The following is a 23,616-nucleotide window of genomic DNA, read 5'->3' on the forward strand; positions in this document are numbered from 1 at the left end:
GAGCTCCCCTGCGTCGTGGATGCATACAAGCATGTTTGCTTCCGTTGCTTTCTCATGCCCTCCCCATTAAAGATAGCTCGCCGCGCATAAACCACTTTATGCTATTCTCTTGCTCACCCGTCGCACAGCCTTGGCACAGCTCAGAGCGACAGTTGCGGGGCGCTGATTCGGCGGCTCGAGGCACCCCGCTAGCCAACAGCTGCGCGCTGGAGGCTGAGCAGCTTGACCAAGGAAGACACCAACGGGGGCGCGCGGTTAAAACGTCTATACTGCATGTGGTGCTGATGCTTCCGTAGACTAAATCAATTCCTTCTCCGCTCTCCTCCCCCCTCTCGTCCTGTAGTTGTGCGCGTGCGTGTACTGCTAACATCAACTCCTGCGTCGTCTTCCGGGTGACTACCATAGTCGCGTCGACTTGGTCTCTGCAGAATTGGGAGCTTGAACATGTCGGGATATCAGGGAACACCACCGCCAGGTGGGAACTACTACCCTCGTGAGTCGCATATCGCAGTACATGGGGAGGTCAACTGACACGATACAGCTCCGCCAGGTACATGCCGCCCTCCCTCGTATCCTCTCAACAAACGTCGATTGTTTGCTCACTTAGCTCCTCATGCCACAACACTTGCACCCCTGAACAGCAACCTGACGCATACCAGACCAACAGCCCCAACAGCAGTACTTTGCCCCTCCTCCAGGAGGCCAATCCTACCCACCACCGCCCACATCCCCACCCGCACACCAACAACAACACTATCCCCCTCCACCGGGCGGTAACCCCAACCCACAGCCACAGTATGCGCCGCCGCCTGAAAAACAACAATATGCGCCACCACCCGAACAACAGCACTTTCCACCGCTGGGCCAAGCACAATCGCCGCCCCCTCATCAGCAGCAGCCGATGAGCCCTGGCTTCGGTGGATTTCCTGGTGGAAGTCCAAGTGCAAGCCCATACCGGGACGAGCAGTCAGGATATCCTGCCGAGAAGACAGGACATCCAGGTATGGGACAGTCGCAACCGAGCCAACAGACCATACCACAGCAACCGCAATACGTAGGCCAAGCAGCGCATACCGGCCCTGCAAGTGCCTCAGCAGATGACGTAGGGACCTTCAATGGAGGAAGCTATCGTGTGAGCCATCGGGACACGAATTCGATCCTCACAGTGCAATTAGCGATCGGATGTCCGTTTACCGCGAAACCTGGTACGTCTTGCAGCACATGTTCCATATCTAGCCGTTACACTGCGCAAGAAAAACAGAAGAACCACTGTCTAACAGATGAAATTAGGCGCAATGATAGCAATGTCCCCCACCATGACGTTGAAAGGTAACCTGAAATTCTCCCTTAAAAAAGCACTCATCGGTGGTGACATGAGTAAATCTACATACACCGGCCCGGGTGAACTCCTCCTCGCTCCTTCCTCTATAGGCGACATCACCATCATCAAGCTTGGTGGAAAGGAACAGTGGTCGGTGGGTCGCGACGCCTTTCTAGCCTGTACACAGGGTATCGTAACCGAGTACAAGAGCCAGGGCATTGGAAAAGCCATGTTCAGTGGTGAAGGACTGTTCGTGTACAAGATCAGTGGTACGGGTGTGCTTTGGGTTACGAGCTTTGGTGCGATCATTAGGAAAGATGTAAGCTCCATCCTTGGATACCTTCCCATGCTAGGTTCTATGGTTCGTTAACGTTGCCTCAATTTAGCTCGCAGCCAACGAGAAGTACATCATCGATAACGGACATCTGGTCGCATGGAACTGCAAATACGTACTCGAGCGTGTTGCTAGCGGGGGTATCATCAGTAACATGACGGCGGGCGAGGGGCTCGTGTGCAAGTTCACGGGACCAGGGACCGTGTTCATGCAGACAAGGAACGCGGCAGCGTTTGGGCAGTGGTTAGCTGCCAATGCTGCGGCTCCGTAGTCGCAATTTCACACGACAAAGGTCTGGATAGTAGAGAAGAATGAGCGATACCATTACCACAACTAATGATCTAGCGACATAGGGGTGAACCAGCCTTCATTTCGGCATAGCCAAATTCTGCATCCCCTCCACCCTCTGAACAGTCCCAAACCTCTTCTTTTCCTGATCGAAAATCGCATAAACGCCCTTCAACCACGTATCCCCGAAAATATCAAACTCACTCTTTCCACGTGATTGTATTCCGCCGTACTGTATGCCCGCCCCACATTTCGCAAACCCAAAATCTTCTTTTTGTACTTCAAATTCCTTGTCACCCACAGCAAGTGCTAGAGTAGGACGATTAGAGATTTTTGTTCCGATGGGGAAGGTCCAACCTTGATGCGCTTTATCGTACACAGCGCCACGGATAGTGCTGTATATCTTCTCGCAGAGTGCGTCGTCAACAAGGGCCAGTGTAGTTCCTGTATCGGCGATTGCAGTATTTCCGGGGGGTCGTTGGGTAGTCTCGCCGTTGAGGGTAACAGTTGGGGAAGAGAACTGCCAGAAGCCTTTTGATGGAACGATGGGCACATAGTGTGGTTCTGAGACGCCGCAGCGCGAGAGGACTTGTTCGTCAATGCAGCCGAATGTATAGAAGGATTCGCCATGGTCGACGTCGTTTTCATCGCGCCAGGAGCCGAGATAACAAGTGAAGAGCTCTTGGGAGGGCTGGCCTTCGCATCAAAAACATTATGTTTGCTCTTAATCCTGGCCACCTTGGTCTCCCTATCCAACTCCGTAGACCACAACTAAAGATCCGAGCTGCTCATATCGAAATGTCAGTTCATGATTTGGAGCGGCGTTCCAATCTCGACAGGACAAATGTAAAGCGCGTCGTTCTGTTGATCTTCTGCTTTGACCTCGCCTGTTTTTCTGTCTTCAACCTTTTGCAACACGGGTGTAGTTGCTTTCTTGTCTTTAGGTTTGAAGAAGTTCTTCAAGTTCTTGGTTGCGACGTTAACTATTTGGAAGGGGCCTTCGGTTGTGGGTGCGAAGTCATATTTTTTCGGAATGCAGGCGTACTATTTCATACCCGCGCGTTCGCAAGCTAGGTTGGGGACGATGGAGATACGTTTTAGATTTGACATTGCTGTAAAGAGGGAGACCATGTCTGATTGTTCGATTTAGTGTTGATAAGAATTGATACACATGGTGCAACACTGCGGTGAGTAGGGTAGCGCGATAGCTGCTATCAGAGCGTGACAATAGTACCAGGGTGTTGAGAACGACAAAAGGCGTAGGTAGAAGGAGACTTTAATACGTGTAACCATGCGCCTCCCAGTCCTACAACACGCAGCGTGATACCTGCCGTACATAGCGACTAGCTCTTACTTGTGGGGTATCCTATATGTTTGGCCTGACTACGAAGTATACTCTCATTCAAAGGTAGTCTTCTTCCCTTGCGATTCCACAATAGCTTGACTTGCTCTCGGCGCATTCGAGTGCGCTGCACCACTCTTGATGGTTCTCGGATCAACCTTGCGCTTGAAATCCCGTCCGCCATTGCCCTCTCCTCCATCTTGCCTGCTTCCCATGTCATCTCTACCTCCTCTGCCACCTCTGCCACCTCTGCCACCACCCCTGCCACCACCTCTGCCTCTTCTTTGATCTCCGTCGCCAAAATTCTTCCATCGGTCCGGATTGACCCCGTCCACAGGCTCGCCCTTGCCAAAACGTTTATCATACCTCGTTTTCGCGTCCTCGGCAAATTCACGACGCAACTCTCTGCCCATCAATTTGCTGACTAGCCATTTCCTTTGCTTTACGGGTTTATTGACGTCCTCTTCGTCACTGCTCTCATCTCTGTCCTTTTTGCTCTTGAACGCAGATGGATCTTTGAACACGAAGCCTTTGACCGCTGCCGTTGCAGCTTCCACGTCGCCGAAAGTAACCCAAGCATATCCCTTGCACTTGCCTGAATCTTCAAATGTTGCCATATGAATGTTATCGATCGCTCCACATGGGGCATAGTGTGCCTCAAGGTCTTCCTTTGTAACATCGAAGGAGAGGTTGCCCACGAAAATGCGCTTGTTCGGGGGATGGCCTGGTTTAGCACCCTTGCCTCCACGGGTGTCTTGAATCTCCTCTGTTTTGGGCTTGTCTGGGCGTCCGTCAAAGCTCTTCGCGTTCTTGATGAGTAGCGCGCGTCCATCCATCTTCGTCTCTGTTAAAGCAATTGCCGAGTACATTGCCAGCTCTGTAGAGAAATCCACGTATGCAAAGCCTTTGTTCATGGGCTTGGTGGTCCAATTGGCGGGAGTCGGTTTTGTCGGTGGAGGCATGTGGACGCGTGTTATTTGCTCATTCGCAATCTCAGTATTATCGGTCAAGAACTTTCGCAGTGTCTCCCTGGTGGCAGACCATGGCAAGTTACCAATCCAGACACCATATGCCGAACGCTGTGCAGCCGTGTCCTTATCCTCTCTCGCCGCCCCGTCTGTCTTCGCAACCGCTTCTGGTCCATCTACGTCGGCGGCGGGTGTCGGGTTCAGTTTCGCCTTCTTTGCTTTACGAGCGGCTTTCTTCGACGCGGGTTCGGGAAGACTGATGTCGATCTCGAGCTCTTCGGGAAGTGTCTCACGTTTGCGCTTCTTCGCTGGTGTCTCCGCTTCATCTTCGGTGGCATCGGCCTCCGCAACCTCAGCGTTCGATTCTGTCCTCGAGCGCTTCTTCTCTTTCTTCTCCTTCTTTTCGCGACGCTCCCCCTTTGAAGTGACGGCGACTTCGTCGGCAGAAAGCATCTCAGTATCTTTCGACATTGTAGCGTGGATGGTGATGCGTATCGATACTTCAGGTCTCTAACTTTTTTCTGGGGCACTTTTTCGCTAGTAGGTCCGCGCTAGAAGACCCTGGCTTAGTCATGTTCCAAGAAAATCAACAGGCTTCGTCTCCACAGTCGGATCTCTTTGGCCATGAATGATAATAGCATCACGAAGTCACAAGCACATATACGTTCAACAAGACTCCAATAGATTTACTACACATATGAAAGACATTTAAAGACTAAGGAAAGATCAAATTGAGCCAAAGTAGGAGAGCCGTAACCGAGCCAGAGGCAATATAGAACCCCACTGACACGTCCCGTCGAGGTGTATTGAAGCGCGCGCCAGCGCCTTCCGTGTAGGGAGTGTTGAGTTGTTCCATGTTTCCCCAATTGCACTCCTTTGGACGCCCCCATAACCCAGAAATCCGAACGCTATAAACAATAATCTGGAGCACTCCGCTTACCTTTATGCTTACGAAGAATGTAGCTCGTCAACAGCCGTGCTCGATCTGCTTACGGCATCTCCTCATCGCTAGCATCGAGGATGTCGTATTCCTCGTCGGTCATGAAACCGTCATCAGACATTAGGGCAACACTTTCGGCATCCTCGAAAAACTCGTCATCCGAAGCGACGGTAACGGTACGAGCGACTGTACTCTTTTCAGACGAGGGAGACATGGGCTGAGCAGTAGTAGAAGACTCATAGGTGCTCGACTCAGGGGACTCTTTGTCTAGCTGAGGGAAAATCATACCGGAAGCGAGAGGCTCAGATGAGCGCTGCTTCTCCTCAACGGGGAGTTCAGCGACTGGCTCCTCAGGCTTGATCTCAGCCTTGGATGGAACATTCGGCTCCTGGTTGATGGTGGCAAGAGCAGCTTCGTGTTCCTTGCGGCGGTTCGCTTCCTCATGAACCTTACGACGACCCTCTAGAAGACGCTCCATAGCAGCCTTGCGCACACGCTGGACACGCTCCATCTTCTGTTGATCCAGTTGTTGTTGCAAAGAGTGGTGCGCATCCTTCATCTTCTGCAGGTTCATTTGCTGTTGCTGAGAGTGTTGTACATGCTTCATCCTCTCAGCTCTAGCTTGTAGGAGGCGCTCGTAAAGAGGATTCGATCGAGGGGCAACCTCAAACGTGGTAGCTGAGCCTGGGGTAGGAGTAGGGACGCTCTGAACTGGCGCAGGAGGAATCGCTGGCTGGACTACCACAGGGGAGGGCACGCCAACGACGGCGATATCACACCACAGACGATGACCGAAGGGCATACCTTCAGGGGTCTTTAAGCGCCAGTAAGAGATAGCAGTGCCCTCACGTTGGGGTGCCTTCATAAGAACACGGAACTGAGCTTCCTCGCCGGCCTCGACGGTATGTCCGAGTATGTTGCTTTCGCTGGCCTCTGCGAGATCAGTGTGGCTCAAGGGACGCGTATTGTCAATGTTGAGCATGTTGTCGCCACCAACGTGTCGTACACTGCATCCTCGTGGCCAGGCGTTAGGGCCTGGGTTGCGTAGAGTCCATACTTGAACAAACTGGTGGCCTGCACAGATTTTGGAACCGTCAATGATGGTATCTCGAATGAAGTGTGCGTCAAGGCCCTCGGTAGCGGTATCCGATCTAGCAATGGAGATGGCTTCCGACTTGATGGGCACCGTAGGCTGAATAGGCTGAACAGGCTTCTCTTGCACTGGCTCTACAGAGTCGACGAGCAGATCACGAATAGCAATCTTCTCCTTCTTGACTTGAGGCTCTGCTGAGGGCTTCATGTCAACAATGGTCTGAACCTGAGTCGCAGCGTTGGTAGAAGGAGCGACAGGGGTAGTCTCAGTCGACGTAGATCGCCTGTCAGCAATGCGATCACCGAGCCTAGCAACGGACTTGCGCTGCTTATCATCGTTGAGAGTCGTGACGCTAACGCTGCGCACAGGTGTCTGGAATTTGATGAGTGGATGAGTGTGGTTGTGCTTGTTGCTGGGATGAGCTTCGCAGTTTTGGCAGAAGTCGGTGTCGTGACAGACTGCACACTTGTAGCGGATGCCGTCAATGTATGACAGGTTCTCCTTATCCTTGCAGAGAGGACCGTCACAGTAGATACCGTAGTGGCGGTTGGCGGTGTTCATGGGCTCAGCCAAAGGCTCATAGATAGGTACGAAGCGGTGACGGGGGTGAATGAACTTGGCGTTCTTGAGACAGTCAGAACAGTAATCCCAGTCTGGGCAATTCAAGCACTTGTGGCGGACACCGTAAATGAACTTGTCGCAGCCATCGCAGACAGCGTTGTGACGAACATTCCTGCCGGAATTGCACAGGAAATCCGCCAGAGTAGGAAGCACAGTCTCGGATGTGGCAGGCTTGAAGGTATGGCCAGGATGGTGACCATGCTTGTTGCTAACATGGCAAGTCAAGCAAAGGTCGTAATCATCACAGGGGACGCAGGTAACGAACTCCTTCTCGGGGAGCACGGTGACACAGCAGTTACAGGTGCGAGTGGGCTCCTGTTCGTAGGTGACAGACTGCTTCTCATCGGTGAAAGCTCCTGGAATATCCTGCTGTTGGGGCTCCTCGGCCTTGACTTTGGGTGCGATGCGCTGGGTAGTGCTGTTGACGACACTGCCATTCTTGACGAAGCGCTTGACCATCCAGTGTCCGCTTCCGGGGCAATGAACACCGTTGTCGACACAAGCAGGACAAAGATCGTAATCGCCACCGTCGCATACGCTACAATGGAAGTGCTCATCCTCCATAGGCTCGTTGCAGTTGTTGCAATAGACAACCCACGAGGTGCACACATTGCTCGGCTTGGGGCGGAACGCAAGACCCGAGTTATAGTTGGCAGTTGCAAGGTTGTTGAAGAAGTCTGTTGTGGGTGTTAGCTAAGTGTTGTACGGCAAATCACGTTCGCGTTGGTGCTTACTCTGACGGGCAGTGAAGGCCTGCGGTACAGGAGCCTCGCCGTCAGCATCTGCCGTTTTTGGTGGCGACACAGGACTGATGGCCTCCTTCTTCTCCATGTCCGGCGAGCGGGCAATCACCGGAGAAACAGGTCGATTGCCCTGTGGAGTGAGGGTATCTGAGCTCATGCGGTGAACAGATGGCGCATAGCCTGGAAGCGTATGTGGCGGCATCGGCGCGGGTGCAGGTGCAGGTACGGGCTCTTCACCAGGAACGGTAGCTCTCAAACGCAGCTTGAGTTTCGCCTTTGCAGCGCGGAAGAGCGTCTTGTAAACCTGGGGTTTGTCGGCGTCGAGGATGACATACGAGGCGGCGGAGTCGGAGTAGCGTTCAAAGACGACCTGCTCGCCAGCTTCAAGCTGGAGGATGCTTCGGAGCTAAACATGGGAGATCAAGTCAGTATCGTCCTTGTTGAGCGCGTTTGGTCGTATATCCAGGCGAGCGAGCCGATCGCCTGAGCATGATAACCTGTGGTAACGAGCAACTACGGACCTTGTCGGGTAGCACATGGGCTCCAAGATCCTTCAGAGGTAGCTTGAACTTCTTTGTCTGGCCCCGGAACAGGACCTTGACCACGATAGGCGTGTCCAGAGTCACGGGGACATTGTTAGTCGCCGCCATGATGGGCGAGTGAGGCTGGCGATGAGGGTGAGAGTAGTAGTCAGAGCGACTGCAGCTAGCTTGCCGCCGCTGTAAGGAAGATGAAGAGGTGCAGCAACTTGAGTGTTGATGTTGCTGTCGAGGCTGGCTGATGGAGTTGAGTTGAAGGCGGAGGTGGAGCAGGTGAGACGGCGGAGCAGCTGGAGGTGTAATGGTAGCTGCCTAAGAAGTGGGGTCAGTGCGTTAGTGGACGCCGGGGCGCGCGCCAACCTTCTCGTACACCGGATTTCCAATGCTCGCGTCGCAGTGAGAGCGAAAGGCAGATGTTGGCTTTGTAGTTAGGTTCACTTGTGGGCTGAGGGACTGATGGACCGTCTGGCTTGTGGCAAGGTACTCTCGACTGCTATCGCTCGCGTTTGGCGGCTTAGAGTTGACTGGCTTCTACCCTTGGAGTTGGTGAGTGGTCCGCTACCACGAAAGGCAGCCAGACACGTCGTCAGCCGGTGAGGAGCCGCGAGGACTCCGCCGATTACTATCACTCTTACCCGCCTATGCGACATCCAAGAAGGCTATTGCTCAAGATGATGACGTGATGGTCCGCCTACACGTGATGATGAAGCACCGTGGGCCAGGTGATCACCCATGATAACGTTTCACAAACGCGATAAGAGGCCCGCTAGCATGACGGCTCCCGGGCAGCTCGACAACGGCCGAAAGAGGCCGGCGTGTCTTGTTTCGCCTCACTAAACATGTGGAAAGACACGACACCCCATGTATCGCATATCTTTCCCACTCAAGGGTTCGATGCATCTGCCGAGTCTGCCATTGGTCGCTCTGTTTTCCAGCCTCAATCCATGGCCAAGAGCGGCCACTGCGAGGCGCTTGTATGCGCTCGCTCAATTCACTTCGACATGTTGTGAACACGTAAACTTGTCCCATAGATGTTCATTGCGAAGTTGTATCACGTGCTAGCAATAGCCCCAAAGTATATGTCTTGGTGTGAACCTGGAAGGCGAATGGTACACTTCAAGATATTACCAAATTCTACAGACTCTATCGAATACTAACGAACTTATGCATTACTTTATTCACAGCAGCTATTCGTCTCGATACTTTGCGTTCGGCACTTCTGCGGTAGCCAAAGGAATAGGCGAGTGAGACTCCGATGGTTGTTGCAAAACGCAAGTAAGGGAGCCCTTCAGCTAAGACGCGTTTCTGAAGTGCTTCTGAAGGCAGACGTAATTGCAATCAGAACAGGTTCTCCATAGGATTTTAAGCCTGACGTGAGACGGGTCTCTACAGGGCAAACACCGTGTATGCAGACCCTGATTCCCAGGGTATCAATCATGTTCACTCTTTAACCCATTCCCATTCCCATTGCCACTCCCATGGCTCAACCCCTCCTACTTCCTCCCTTCAACCATGATGATATGATATCCCTCGCTCGTCTTCACCTCGCCAATCTTCGGGCTACCAGTTGTACTAGGCTCCAACTCATATGCTACCTTCTCGAAGTCCTGCATCAAGCTTCCTCTGACTTTCCAACCTAGGCTGCCACCTTGCCTCGCTTTGTCCTCACTCATTTCCTTGGCCACTTCGTCAAATTTGGCGCCGTTGCGCAGCTTCTCCAATGCTTCTTCCTTCTTAGAGTGCTTTTCGCAGAGTATGTGGCGTACGTTTATTGAAGTTGCTGGTTTGAGTTTTCCGCCTGAGCCTTTTCCCCCTTCACTTTTACTGTTACTGCTCTCGTCTTTGTCTTTTCCCTTGCCCTTGTTTTTAGGCGCCATCTTGGGATAGCGATGCGCGAACGAGGCTGCAGTGGTTTTCGAGATGTTGCAGTTACAATTGATACGTTGATCAGATGTTTTGATAAGCAAGGTCTGAATTCGTGAAAATCGTATCGGTGATCTATCGTTTAGGTGAGTTTGCAATGTGGTAAAGTTATGCACATGGGAGGCTTAAATTGGTGAAAGTGTACCGGAGCTCTGAGCTCTGCTGCGGGGCCCGATGCATCGGAGTGGGGTGGCGCCTATTCATGACAAGGATAACCTGGGCTGGACACGAGAACGGAAGCACGGTGCACTTATATGCGATTGACCAGTTCCATTATACTAAGGTTGTATTGCTTTCGTGATTATGCACATGAGTCCTCATGCCTTGAGCTGCCAAGCTCGTCATGCCTTACTATCGACTCCCGCCAAACACTACATAAGATATTGGCTGGTGTAGCTTCCCCATAGATGCTGCTGTCCCTTGCAGTGCATAATACGGCGGAGCGCGGCGCGGCGATGTGGGCTTCATTTAATCGGAGTAATTATACAAATCAGGGAGCCCTGATGCCCTCGCTGCTTCATCCGTTACCATTGACGATTGCTCGAGGCGCCGTTCCATTAATACCGTTTTGTGCAAGTACAATATCCATGAAACTTTTCCGGGGCTTCTGCTTCTTCTCCGGCTGTTCGTCGTTGTCTGCTAGCTGTATTCGCCGTCTCTTACACTCAGCGCGCATCTCGTGGAGTAGCGGTCGAAGGCTATCGACTTTCTCGACTTCATCGTAAAGATGCGATTCTTCTACCCAATACAGGCCTTCCATGGCTGAAAACTGATTTTTGGCTTCTTTGATGCTGTCTTGGATCTTGGCGTAATCGAAATCCGGAGCGCCTTCCATGGGGAAACGGAAATCCTGGGCTAGGAGGGCCACGTCGTATTGACGGAGGATGGCATCTCGTTGAGCGCGGCTCACGGGAATACGAGACCAATCAGAATAAGGAGTGCTGAGGTATGCTAGATCAAGTTCTGGAAGTCCAAGTATGCCAACAGCCTGGAAGGAACAAATGTATGTTCTGTTTGGTATGGCTTGCGAGTTGCAGAGATCCTCCGCAGCCGCATAAAACAGTGGCAGGAAGACAGCCGATACGCCGAGTTCTTCACCAGAGAAATGAAGCGGTCGATTTGTGCCTAACTCGCAGGCGCGTCGTAAGGCACGTGGGAGCTTGGAGATACGATCCTGGCGTGCTAGCAATTCCTTCTGGCGTTTCTCTTCCTGATCTGCTCGACGCTGGGTCTCCTGCTCTTCACGTATGCGTGCTGCCTCGGCTTCTTCTGCCTGGCGCTTAATTTCGGCTTCTGCTTCGGCCTTCTTCTTTGCTTCCTCGATCTCTTGAGCCTTACGAGCTGCCTCCTCTTCTTCCTTCCTTTTCGCTTCAGCATCGGCCGCGGCTTCGGCAGCTTTGCGTTTTGCTTCTGCATGCAGCTTTTGTTCCTCTTGGCGACGTGCGCGTTCAACTTCCGGGGTTGCTATTCTTTCAGGAGGCACGGGCGTAGACTTGGCAGACGCTGTCGGTGTTCTCTTCATGCTGACATCATCTGTTGATGCATCAGATAGCTTTCTTTTCCTGATTTTGTCTTCGACAGTCTTGTATTTGATCTTGTTCTTTACGACTTTGCGTTCATCTGGAGAATCAATCTCAGGCGTTGGTTTGGCACTGAGAGGTCTGGCTGGTTTGGTGCGAATCTTGGCTGGATGCTTCGTAGCATGATCCTCGTCACTCTCGTCTGAACGTGCTCGAATTGCTTGTTTAGATTCGTTGTCGTCCGACCGTAGTTTCGCTGGTTTCTTGACTGGCTTCGCCTCTTCGCCTTCGCTATCAGATCGCTGCTTGATCTTTCGGGTGGGCGGTCGTACGTCTTCTTCGCTCTCTTCTTCTGATGAATCGTCGGACACAACTCGCTTTCTTCTCTGATCCTCCCTAGTTGCCTTCTCCTTCCCAGACATTAATCGCCGGGACTTTTGGGGAGCAGCGGGCACTGTCGTCGATTTTGCCAGATGCGCACGTTTCGACTCAACACGTGGAGAAGACGATCGTTCTCTTCGTGGCGACGCCTTTCTCTTCATGCGATTGGCAGAAGCGTTTGGCGCTTCTCTCTTGACTCTTCGAGGGCTCCGGTGCGTTCCTTGATACTCTTCACAGGCGCGCTTCAACATGTCCCTCTCTTCCTCCCATTTCGGGCCATGGCGCTCCTCGGAGATTTCGTAGTACGTCTTGTTCTCTTTGTTTCGGCGAGTGGGGTTGAAATTGTCTTGCTCGAGAAGCAGTTGTATGATCTTGAGATATCCTCGCCCTATAGCAACTGTCATAGGCGTTTCTGGATGCTTGGACGGGTCAGGATCAGCCTTGAGGCCACTCGCTAACAGGATACTGAGAATGTCGTAATGTCCACCTCTTGCCGCTGCAACGCCACACGTAATGTTCGGCTTGATGTTACTATTGATCAACTCTCCTACTGCAAGGATGTCGCCGTCACCGGCTTTTTCGATCAGGGTTTCCACGTTGAACTCGTTGTACAACAAGCGCGATGCGGTCTTGGCCTGCTTCTGGGTACGCTCGTGGTCGTTGGTGGATGTGTCTACCCGCCTCCTCATCGCTTCCCTGAGTTCCTTCTCAATCTCTTCTGCGTCTTCGTCTTCTTGATCCAGCACATCGATTGCACGCTGCCCCTTCTTGTTCGAGTGGTGTGGATTGACCTGGCCCTCATTGAGGAGCAATCTGACTACGTCCAGGTGTGAGTTCTCCACTGCATCGATGAGGGGAGTGTCCCGATCGTGACTCTCGCAGTCTGTACGACAGCCTTTGCTAATCAGATACCGAACGACAGGTGCCCAGCCATGTAACGAGGCCTTTTGTAATGGAGCGATACCAGCGTAATCCGGTTGATTTAGCTCATCGGGAGCTTCTTCGAAGGCTTCCTTAACTGCATCAAGGTCGCCCTTTTCACTCTCTCGAGCGAGTCGCGTAGCGCCAAATCTATCGACCTTTCGCTGTGGCATGGTGCGTGCGGGTGAGGTCAGCGCACGATGCGTGGAGCGCTTTACTCGGGCGTGTTGCAGATGTGGTGCGGAAGTAGGCTGTGGTGATGTCGAGTGATCTGAACTCGATCCCGACCAATTCTCTTCTGTTGACAGAGCGAGGTTGGTGACCTCGCGGCGCTTGCGGCCCGCGATGCCCGTGACGGCGGATTGAGTCGATTGCGAACGTTTGTGTGGACGGCCAAACCCCGGTGTGCCAGGCGAATTGGGTGGGCGCGCGTCTTTCAAACCCTCGGTCCTTGCTTTTTGTCGCGGTGGTTCGAAGGCTTTGGGGAACGAGTCATCGCGCAGCTTGCGCTTGCGATTTTCGACGGTCGACGCGCTGCGGCCGCGGGTGGTGGTGTGTGTGGGAGAAAGGGCGGACCGGACAGGCGATCTGGCCGAGTCGTTTGGGCTGGTGTCCTTGGTGTGTCGCGAGGCAGTGCGGCTGCTGGGTGAAGTAGGAACTGGGCTCTTTGCATCGCGCTCAGGAGCGTGCTTGACGCCATTGACCTTGACATGATTGCCGTTGCTCGAGCGGCGACGGCCGTTGGGATGGGGTGAATGCGCCCGCGACTCTTCCTTGATGGAGCGCAGCCGTGATGCATCATCGTTGTTCTCGTCGTCGTCGATGCGCTCCGTCTTGATCACCTTGTTCTCGACGGGGTCTTCGTCCCGTGACAGGACGACCGTCTCGGCCTCAGATTCGCCTTCGGCATCCTGGTCTTCGTCGTGGGCATGTTGGGATGGAAAAGCGGCAGCCTTGGGTGCCGGGCGTGGAGAGGGCGGACTGTGGGGGCGGTCGTGGTGAAAGGGCTTTGGGTCAGAGGGTGCGTTTAGGACCGGATCGGCATTACTGGTCATTACGCTGGGACAGGACACTCGAGTTCCTGCCTCATGCTGGCTTGCAGAGCAAGGGACGGAAGGTGCACAGCGGAGGCCTTTGCAGCACGACAGGTGCGGGCGGCAACAACAGGGCGCTTGGCTGTTGGAAAAGCTTCAAGGGATGTCGCGGTCGGGGGGTTGGTGATGAAGGCGCGTTGTGAGGTGTAGTGGAGGTCGAGCGAGCGACACGGAGAAGAGAGCTGAGAGGCTTGCCAGTAGCAGGCAGTGCTCCACCCACCATTCACCGGCCTGCACCATCCATGGGGGGCATGGATCCAAAGACGGCCCCGTCGCGACAGAAGGCAACCCTGCACTCGCCTTTGTGCTTGTCCCAGGCAGGCTATCGTGCATGCTGAGCGACAGGCAGCGCAACATGGCCATCACAAGGCGCTGTGGTCGCGACGTCTGATGTTGCGTGGCTCCATGTTCTGCCAGTCGGCCTCTCCCACTCACATGAAGCCGTCTTGTCTTGCCCGTCCCGTGTTCCTCGTCGCTCGCCAACCCAGCCGAAACAGGTCTCCCAAGGTTCCAAACTGCCGCTAAAACGGCCTTTGCCGCGTTATTTAGCCCTCGTCATCTCCTGCCGGCCAATTTGTTTGGTTCAGTCGGTGTTAGCCTGAACCACTGAGGAGATTGGACCCCGTAGCACGTGATTCACTAATCGAACAAGCGGTCAGCACCAGTCAAGCCTTCATCATTCTGCCGTCACAAGCCCCAGGTCTTGTACACTCTCCAATACCATCCCACCATGGCCTCGCTATCGTTGTCGCTCGAGGACTTGCATTCGGTGGCTCTGCTGCGCGCCTTCTATCTCGCTGCATCACTTCTTGTATCGCGACACCCACTCAGTCGCACCTGCAACCTCACTAATCAGCGTGCTTACTAGATCCTCGTCATCCAGGCCGTTCCTGCCCTGCGCTCTCGCTTTCTTGCCTACGGCTCTCGTGTCGCTGGTCCAAGCGGGAGGAAGGTGCTACCCGTTCAGCAGCAGCAGCAACAGCCAGCTTTCACCCGCATTCTCGATTACGCCGCCTCGCTGCAGGTCCCCCATAACTACTTCACCCATTTCTATATTACATCGGTGCTCTGTTCGCTGTTTTGGGCATGGAGACTACGCGTCTGGGAAGCTGGTGGGCAGCAGCAGATTGTCTGGGTGCTCATGTTGCTTCAAGGCTTGCGCCGCATGCTCGAGTCCTACGCATATACTTCAACGAGCAAGAGCCGAATGTGGTTTGCTCACTGGGTACTTGGTCTCCTCTTCTACACCACGATAAACATGGCCATCTGGGTTGAGACACCCAGAAACACTGCCGGTAATTGGGCATCCGTGCCGGGTGTCATCACAGCCCAGACGCTGCAACACTCTTACCACAGCTATCTATATCGTCTCCGCACTGAAAGCAACGACTACCAGCTTCCGTCGCATACTGTGTTTCCCAATCTCCTCTGTCCACACTATACCTGCGAGGTCGCTATATATGCGTTGCTGTCGCTCCTGGCAGCCCCAGAAGGTGGCTGGGTCAACTGGACACTAATCTGCGCGACTGTATTCGTCGCTACAAACTTAGGAGTGACGGCAGTAGGTACGAAAAACTGGTACGTGGAGAAATTCGGCGCCGATAAGGTAGGTCCGCGGAAGAGAATGGTCCCTGGGATCTGGTGAAGCAGTGCTTGCTCGCAGAGTGGAACGTCGTGTTCAAACTTATCTTAGGGATAACCTTTACAACAAACCAGCATTGTTCAAGCCCATCACGCGTTACCCTAGGGTTTTGCACTTACGGTCTCTTTCTTTACCCATCTCGTGTTTCCAGTCTCCTATTTTCCACCGTCTAAAGTCGCCTTTCTCCGTAGCGATGACGACAGGCGGGATGGAGTTGGCACTACCCGCGTCGTCTACGCCCTTGGGCCCTTTGTGCGGGGTATCTTGCAGCGAAGTGCCCCACTCTAGATGGTTGTCTTGGACAATTAACCCTATTCAGCAGATCGTCCTGCACTCCATCGTGCAGTTTCGTTGGTGGCTTGCTTATTGACATGGTAGTTGTCGACTAGGGTTCTGCTGCAATATAAGCAAGACTTATCCGCAGTTTACGGTTGAAATTTCACCCATCTACTATTCTTCTTCTTTACAACATGTCTGAATCCGAAGCACCGAAGGATCTCCCTGAGATGGAGTACCGCTTCATGGGCAAGAGCGGACTGCAGATCTCTGCCATCTCGCTTGGTGGTTGGCTCACTTACGGAGGACACGTTGGCGATGACAACACATTCGCCTGTCTTAAAGCAGCCTTCGATGCTGGGATCAACTTTTTCGATTGCGCTGAAGGCTACGCAAAAGGCGAGTCGGAGAAAGTCATGGGCCGCGCTATCAAACATTTCAATTGGAACAGGAATGATATCGTCGTCTCCACCAAGGTAGTCTAGTCTTAACGAAACCTCGTGAAGACAGTGTATTAACTTACAAAGATCTACTGGGGCACTCACAACTCCGCCCTTCCTTCGCCCCGCAACAAGATCAACAACCTCGGGTTGTCAAGAAAGCATTTGATTGAAGCCACGGAAGCCTCTCTACAACGCCTACAGCTAAGCTATGTGGACATTCTATACGCTCATCGTCCGGATCGCTACACTCCGATTGAAGAGACTGTGCGCGCCTTCAACTACCTGATCAATACTGGCAAGACTCTTTACTGGGGTAGGTATCTCCATGTACGAAATGTATGTGTAACATACGCTAACTTCATACATCACACTTTAGGTACATCCGAGTGGCTAGCATCGGAGATCGAAGAAGCATGGGCTGTGGCTGACCGCCTTGGTATCATTGGGCCTATCGTCGAACAGCCAGGCTACTCGCTTCTTCGTCGAGACAAGGTCGACCAAGAGTTCAAAGACGCGAACCTCTACGGACGTCGTGGTCTTGGCCTCACTATCTTCTCCCCACTCCAAGGTGGCCTTCTCACAGGAAAATATGTAGACGGTGTCCCCGACGATTCGCGCCTCCGCCAGTCCGACGACCCTTACATTCAATCCGTCATCAAAACTGTCGGGAGCGACGCCTGGAATCAGCAACAAGACAAGATCAAGAAGCTCATGGACATTGCTAAGAAGCTTGATACTGATGTTGCTACACTATCTATGGCATGGGTCTTGTCCAACAAGAATGTTTCAAGTGCTATCACTGGCGCGTCAAGGCCAGAGCAGATATATCAGACCGTCAAGGCGGTTGATGTGTACAGGAAATTGACAAAGGAGAACCTGGATGAGATTGAACAAGTCATGGGAAGCAAACCTGCGGAGCTCACCATGAGATTCGGATAGTTTCCTTGCTAGAAAAGACCTTCATCAGTGAAAAGTACGTGTTTTGCACCTGTGGCTCGGATTTCCAGTACGACATTCTGGCAAGTTCATTATCCATTGATCACCTCAGTATTATATATTTCTCTGCGCACATGAAATTCCTTGAGAATAAAAACGCCGTGCTAAATCATATGAGAAATGACTTTTAGAAAAATGAATAAGTGTTGTAGAGGACTTACCTGGCCAGTCCCTACTCCCTCGTAGCAGCTAGCTCTGTCACGTGCTCTCGCGTCATGGTCTGTGCATTGTCTGCCTAAAGCAACGGGCTGCACCACTTCGTAGAGCGACCACAGGCTTTTCCACAGTAGTTGCTTTCCCTTCTTACCATCTTCTCATCACCTGAACACGTTCTCAATAGCCACGATCAGCCAATTTGTTCATCCCTGAAGGTCCATAACGCCTCGAAATTAACAGCACGCGACGCTAGTTGCCATACGCGAAGCGCGCAAAAGAAGCATCTGCTAACACGACTATGGCGGGTAAAGAGGCGACAGTCTACATACTCGATCTGGGGCGGTCGATGGGCGAGAAGAGGAATGGCCGCGAGCAGACTGACCTTGACTGGGCATTGGAGTATGTGTGGGACAAAATCACCACTACCGTAAGTCGTCGTTCATTGGGAGATTTAGTATGTTTGATGGCCGGTAATGCTTCAACTCTTGCACAGATGTCGGTTTCAAGAATAGATTAACAGCATTTCAGGTTGCCACAGGCAGGAAGAGCGCGTTGATGAGTGTCATTGGCTGCCGAACGGACGAGACCGATCTCGCTGGGACTATGGAAGAGGGTGAAGGGTACGAGAACATTAAGGTGTTCTCGGAACTAAAGTCGTATGTGCCACGTTAGAAAAGACGTTGCACCTGCTGATAGACGTTAGATATCTACTAGGTGATGTTCGAATGCTACAAGAGCAACTCAAGCCAAGCAAAACGGACAATGGGGATCGTGAGTGGCAGACATTTGTGAAGCCACTTCCTACTAATAGCAATAGTACTCTCCGCCCTTGCGGTAGCTGTACACATGATTGATAACGCAACCAAAGGGACAAAAGGCAACCCATTAAAGTACGATCGTAGGGTCATCATCGTGACTGACGGTCGTGGCCAAATGGACACTGAAGACCTTGAGCAGATGGCTTTGAAGATCAAGGATTCAGATGCTCCATTCGAGATTATCCTGCTTGGTTTAGATTTTGACGACCCAGATGTAGGCTACACAGAAGAAACGAAAGAGTCTCGAAAGGTATGAGGGATGGGTGCCAAAGCTTGAATGGAGCTAATATGATCTAGGCGAAGAACGAGCAGATTTTGAAAGGCTTTGTAAAGGATTGCAACGGCAATTTCGGCACACTTGCGACAGCTATCAAGCAGCTTCATACCCCTCGCCTTAAGGACACCCGACCAGTTCAAAGCTACAGAGGCTCACTTACACTGGGAGATGCTAGCAAGTACGAGGCCACTATCACTATCGACGTTGAACGGTATCCATGTACCATGATTGCGAAGCCACCCACGGCAAGTACATTCGCAGTGCGTGCAGATCATGCTGGCGCATCTGGCCCAAGCGTGGAGTCATCGACAACTGTAGTTGGTGAGGACTACCCAATGACTGATCTGTCAGCGGTCCACAATCAGCGCCTCTACCAGGTGGACAACCTGGATGAGCCCGGCTTGAAAAAGCCAGTCGAGCTTGATGAGCTAGAGCGCGGCTACGAATACGGCAGAACAGCGGTGCACATTTCGGAATCTGACATGAACGTTGTGAAATTGGAAACCCACCAGGCTCTGGAGTTAGTGGGCTTTATCAAGGGCGAGGAATTTGATCGTTATCTTCCCTTGAGTCGCGCCAACTTCATAGTGCCGCAAAAGGCCAACCCACAAGCTCAGCTCGCTTTGTCGTCCTTCATTCACGCACTCTACGAAGCTGATTGCTATGCGGTTGCACGTTTGGTAGCGAAGGATCTAAAACCTCCAGTGTTGCTACTACTTGTTCCGCGTATCGAGTTAGAATGGGAGACTCTGGTTGACGTTGAATTGCCTTTCGAAGAAGACATGAGACGGTACAAGTTCCCGCCATTGGATCGTAAACTCACAGTCAGCGGCAAGACCATCACTGAGCATAAAGATCTACCGACAGATGAACTTCTCAATGCCATGAGCCACTACGTCGATGCGATGGACTTATCGACATTTGGTCGCGACGAAGACGGCCATGAGGAGGAATACGCCAAACCAGAAGACACATTTTCCCCCCTTGTCCATCGTATCCTCCAGGTCATAAAATGGCGGGCGACACATCCCGATCCCACCTTACCCATGCCAGACCCGCCGGAGATCCTGATGAAATACTCACAGCCACCAACAGAGCTCATCGCGGCGGCTGTAAAGCAATTGGATTCCGTCAAGAAAGCAGCAGACGTCAAAAAGGTTCCGCCAAAGGTCAAAGGTCGTGGTAAACGGCAACGTACAGACCGCGATAAGCCTCTTTCAGGCCTTGATGTTGATGAACTCCTCGGTAAACCCAAGCGTGTCAAGATCGAGACCAACAACCTCATACCTTCGTTCAAGCAAGCTCTCGCCGCCTCTGACGATCTAGACGCCATTCAAGAAGCCGTAGAAGGTATTGCGAAGGAAGTCCATAACCTCATTAGCAGCAGTATTGGAGACAACGCTTATGGACGGGCACTTGAAGCTATTCGCGTCATGCGAGAAGAGCTCACCGAGCTCGAGGAACCAGAGATGTACAACACATTTGTGGTGCGGCTGAAGGAAGACATTCTTGGCGGAAAGTTGAATGGCAATCGCCGAGATATGTGGTGGAAGATTAAGGGAAGTCGGTATGGACTCATCGACTCGAAGAAGAGTTACGTCAGTCCTGTCACGGAGGACGAAGCCCGAAGGTTCTACGAGGTTTGACAGGCTGAGCCGCCAAGCTGAACCGGATTGCCTGGAAACGCAGTAGAGCAAGGCAAGCACTGCAGGTATCTGTATTACGACTTCGAGTTATCTACAATAAGACCATGGTTGCATGCACCAATTTATTTGTGCCTCTAGCTGCTCGTACACCCGCTGTTTCTTTCTGCCGCCACGTTCCGTAGATTCAAACAACTGCATGCCCAACAGCCAAATTTGCACATTTCGTGTCTGCAAGTTTGGCTCGTGCCCAAAGGCTAGCGCACATGCTCGGAGAGCGTCGTTTCGTCATATGAAGTTCTCACTCACTCACCACCACCACCACCACCTCGCCGCCCACCAGACGCAACCATGTCCAAGATGTCCAAGCCCAGCTTCCACCAAGTTTGCCGTAAGTAGCTAAAACTGTCTCATCATGGCTGTTTCGCGCGCTTGAAGTGGTTGCACGTCGCCAGGGGGCTGGAAAGTTTGCTGTGCGATGCGGCTGACTGCTGTCCCATGCTTATTCGCTGAAGCAATGCCGTGCGACCATCGGACTCCGACTGACATCAGATGATGAGCCTCACACATGTAGAATTCCTACTGGTTGAAGGCCACTGCTCAGCCTCCAGGAGTTGCAGTTCAGCCGCGACGCCAGTGCGGCAGTTCCGAGGGCGTTGGTCTTTTGGAAATCGCCTAGGAAATTCCATACTTTGAAACAATTCATTTCTTCAACATCGAACCTTGGGCTCCCAGACTCACGAAAATGCATTAGTGATGCATGTTGTACCTTAGCTAAATCTGTGATACCTTCGACGATCTACAGCTATGGAGCCTTCAACCCTACGGTACTCATACTCACCTGCGTCTCCCGAGATCCGCGTCTCGAGACCACAATATGCTTCCACACCTGCCAGAGCAAGCGACGAGTCCTCCGACATTGGACGCGACATCCCATTGAGATTCGAAGAAGATATGAACGACCCAGGTCTAGGGATCCAGATGATACCTATAACGCCAAAATCACCAGGCGCTGCGTATTGGCGGCAGGAAACTAGTGATAGAAAGCATGATATGTTCTCTTCTGTCGCATCCTATCCTCAGCCACGGCCGCCGTACTCCAGAACGCCAGACACGCTGTATTCATTTGGGTCTGGTATCTCGAGAGCGCGAACAGATCCTATGACCGAGAGGCTCATTGCGCATCGGGCGACCCAGTCAACAACATGGCATATACATTGGCGTACACCAGCACTCATGGGATTTGCTTTTTTCATGGGCCTCGTGTTTGCGCTCCTCCAGCACTTTTTGTACACTTTCCTGCACCAGAGGCGAGAAGACGATGAAGACAAGAAGTTTCGATGGGTTCTTTACGGACGCGCGTTGGCATACCTCTCAAAAGTTGCTTTTGGGTCATGCGTGGTACTCGTCTTTCGACAGCGCATGTGGAGAGCTTTCAGAGAGCAGGCGTTGACTGTGCTGTCTATTGATCAGATATTCGGTGCAACAGAAGATCCTTCACTCTTTGGGAACTGGGAAACTGTATCGGGTGCGCCGCTTCTGTGTGCCATCGCCATGGTTAGTAATTTGACGGGCGCAAGCCACATGTAAACATACACTAATTGCGAACGCGGACTTGCAGGTTATCTGGCTGATTCCGTTGGCAACTATCATATTTTCACCCGGTGCACTTACCTTCGGAACCTATCTCGACATCGAAGTACTCGATCTTAAGGTTCCTACGCTCAACTTCTCGGTGGAGTCCACGGAAGATTGGCGTCACCCGGTCAAACTAGAGGATGGAAGCAACAAGAGGTCGATGATGTACTACAATACCACCGATCTTGCTGCCGCAGCCCCAGGGTGGTTTGACTATTACGATCAGCCATCAGCAGAGCTAAGGCGCATTGCACTTCTGCTAGCATACAATGGTATGGATCATCCAAACATTAGGCAGGGTGCTCGACAAGAGGCTTGTGGAGGATCCTACAATTGCACATACGAACAGAGCTTCACTGGGCCAAGTTATCAATGCGAGGAGGTTGCAAGTAATTTTGACGACACGGAAGGATCAAATAATGCAGGTGCGCCTTTTAACGTGAGCATTCTAGCACCGCAAGGAAGCTACGTGTACTATGCGGAGGTCGATAAAGGTGCATACCCCCGCCCTCAAGCCGCTGAATTTCGGGCGGGCAACGGAGGAATACCTGTTGGAGAAGCCCCATCAGATCTAGGTGTTTTCAAGTCGGAACCCGTGTTGTGGATTGGTTACGCATTCAATTCGACAAAAGAGTTAGCGACAGACGACCCACTCGCAATAAACTGGACACATCGCTATGATTCACATATCATCCGCTGCATACATATGGAAGCTAGATATACCGTCAAATGGGGCTTCACTGAGCCATCCTTCAAATCCACGATTGAGTTAAAACACCAAGCGCCCGTCGTGGACACAGACTTTCCGCGTGGGGTTGACGGCAAGATAGATTACACTACTATGCCCAAGCCTGCGGACAACTACATCAGCCCTCGACACAACGTGGGTGTATACAAGAAGATCGCTGCATATCATGCAATCGGAGATATGTTTAGGGAGTTTCTTCGCGGACATATCGATATCACGGCGCCAAAATCAGGGCCATACTACGCACAAGTCCATTCGAACGTCACAATGACACGACTAGTGCAGAAAAACAGCGAGCCTAAGAACAATCTTACGGCTGAAATTGAGGCCTTCTATTCAGACATGGTGGTTTCATTGCTATCGGTCCCAGAGATGCTGGTGGTAGCCGAAGAAAAACTTACAGTGAATCGGTCACGACTCCAGTCCTCTTTCGTCTACGTACCTGGGAGGTTATGGCAGTGTTATGCGCCAGTCATCTTCATTACTTTCCTCATTCTCTTGTTCGGCGCTGTAACGATTTGGCAAGATGGAACGACGTTCTCGACTGGGTTTTCTCGTATACTGGTTACTACTCGCAACACTACGTTAGATGATATCGGTCATGGCGCGTGTCTGGGCAACGATCCCTTCCCAATGGAGTTGATGCGCACCAAACTTCAATTTGGTGCTCTTGCTGACGGCGAAGAGGACTACTTGCGAAATGATGGTTACCAAGGCAGTGGTGGCCCTCTGGTTCCACATCACTGCGCTTTTGGCGTTGCTTCCGAAGTTGGGCCTATCATCAGAGGTACGCCATATGCGGGTCTGAATCAGAGGAAAAGCAGAAGAAAGACAAGCAAGCCAAAGATGGAAGTCGAGTAGGCAAACCTGTTCCCAAGAAGCTTTGGCGTGTGAGCCATGAAACAAATTTATACTGATACTTGCTCCTATACCCAACTCAGTATATGCCAA

The 23,616-nt window shown here is 52.2% G+C and overlaps 8 protein-coding genes across 8 annotated transcripts; 4 read left to right on the forward strand and 4 right to left on the reverse strand.

Moving 5' to 3' along the window:
- Window positions 1-444: 444 nt before the first annotated feature.
- Window positions 445-1,926, forward strand: GT037_003800 (duf-domain-containing protein; the record flags this gene model as incomplete). The annotated part of the gene is made up of 5 exons (XM_038928847.1): window positions 445-493; window positions 542-550; window positions 660-1,205; window positions 1,291-1,640; window positions 1,708-1,926. The coding sequence occupies 5 exons, from the start codon at window positions 445-447 to the stop codon at window positions 1,924-1,926; spliced, it is 1,173 nt and encodes a 390-aa protein (XP_038788554.1).
- Window positions 1,927-2,252: 326 nt separating this feature from the next.
- On the reverse strand, window positions 2,253-2,591 carry GT037_003801 (uncharacterized protein; the record flags this gene model as incomplete). Its single annotated transcript, XM_038928848.1, has 1 exon — window positions 2,253-2,591. The coding sequence occupies one exon, from the start codon at window positions 2,589-2,591 to the stop codon at window positions 2,253-2,255; it is 339 nt and encodes a 112-aa protein (XP_038788555.1).
- Window positions 2,592-2,744: 153 nt separating this feature from the next.
- Window positions 2,745-8,300, reverse strand: GT037_003802 (zz type zinc finger domain-containing protein; the record flags this gene model as incomplete). The annotated part of the gene is made up of 6 exons (XM_038928849.1): window positions 2,745-2,926; window positions 3,419-4,763; window positions 5,194-5,200; window positions 5,247-7,584; window positions 7,642-8,056; window positions 8,172-8,300. The coding sequence occupies 6 exons, from the start codon at window positions 8,298-8,300 to the stop codon at window positions 2,745-2,747; spliced, it is 4,416 nt and encodes a 1,471-aa protein (XP_038788556.1).
- A 1,382-nt stretch (window positions 8,301-9,682) lies between these two features.
- On the reverse strand, window positions 9,683-10,066 carry GT037_003803 (peptidyl-prolyl cis-trans isomerase pin4; the record flags this gene model as incomplete). Its single annotated transcript, XM_038928850.1, has 1 exon — window positions 9,683-10,066. One exon carries the CDS (start codon window positions 10,064-10,066, stop codon window positions 9,683-9,685), a length of 384 nt encoding a protein of 127 aa, XP_038788557.1.
- A 563-nt stretch (window positions 10,067-10,629) lies between these two features.
- On the reverse strand, window positions 10,630-13,989 carry GT037_003804 (ankyrin repeat-containing protein; the record flags this gene model as incomplete). Its single annotated transcript, XM_038928851.1, has 1 exon — window positions 10,630-13,989. One exon carries the CDS (start codon window positions 13,987-13,989, stop codon window positions 10,630-10,632), a length of 3,360 nt encoding a protein of 1,119 aa, XP_038788558.1.
- A 769-nt stretch (window positions 13,990-14,758) lies between these two features.
- Window positions 14,759-17,328, forward strand: GT037_003805 (uncharacterized protein; the record flags this gene model as incomplete). Its single annotated transcript, XM_038928852.1, has 5 exons — window positions 14,759-14,839; window positions 14,897-15,606; window positions 16,095-16,422; window positions 16,474-16,702; window positions 16,766-17,328. 5 exons carry the CDS (start codon window positions 14,759-14,761, stop codon window positions 17,326-17,328), a joined length of 1,911 nt encoding a protein of 636 aa, XP_038788559.1.
- A 511-nt stretch (window positions 17,329-17,839) lies between these two features.
- On the forward strand, window positions 17,840-20,282 carry GT037_003806 (spoc domain-like protein; the record flags this gene model as incomplete). The annotated part of the gene is made up of 5 exons (XM_038928853.1): window positions 17,840-17,968; window positions 18,070-18,197; window positions 18,245-18,312; window positions 18,359-18,609; window positions 18,657-20,282. 5 exons carry the CDS (start codon window positions 17,840-17,842, stop codon window positions 20,280-20,282), a joined length of 2,202 nt encoding a protein of 733 aa, XP_038788560.1.
- Window positions 20,283-21,086: 804 nt separating this feature from the next.
- On the forward strand, window positions 21,087-23,526 carry GT037_003807 (atp-dependent dna helicase ii; the record flags this gene model as incomplete). The annotated part of the gene is made up of 2 exons (XM_038928854.1): window positions 21,087-21,836; window positions 21,901-23,526. 2 exons carry the CDS (start codon window positions 21,087-21,089, stop codon window positions 23,524-23,526), a joined length of 2,376 nt encoding a protein of 791 aa, XP_038788561.1.
- Between the last annotated feature and the right edge of the window lie 90 nt (window positions 23,527-23,616).

Source organism: Alternaria burnsii, assembly GCF_013036055.1.
Source record: "Alternaria burnsii strain CBS107.38 chromosome Unknown 730, whole genome shotgun sequence".
Classification (NCBI taxonomy): Eukaryota; Fungi; Ascomycota; class Dothideomycetes; order Pleosporales; family Pleosporaceae; genus Alternaria; species Alternaria burnsii.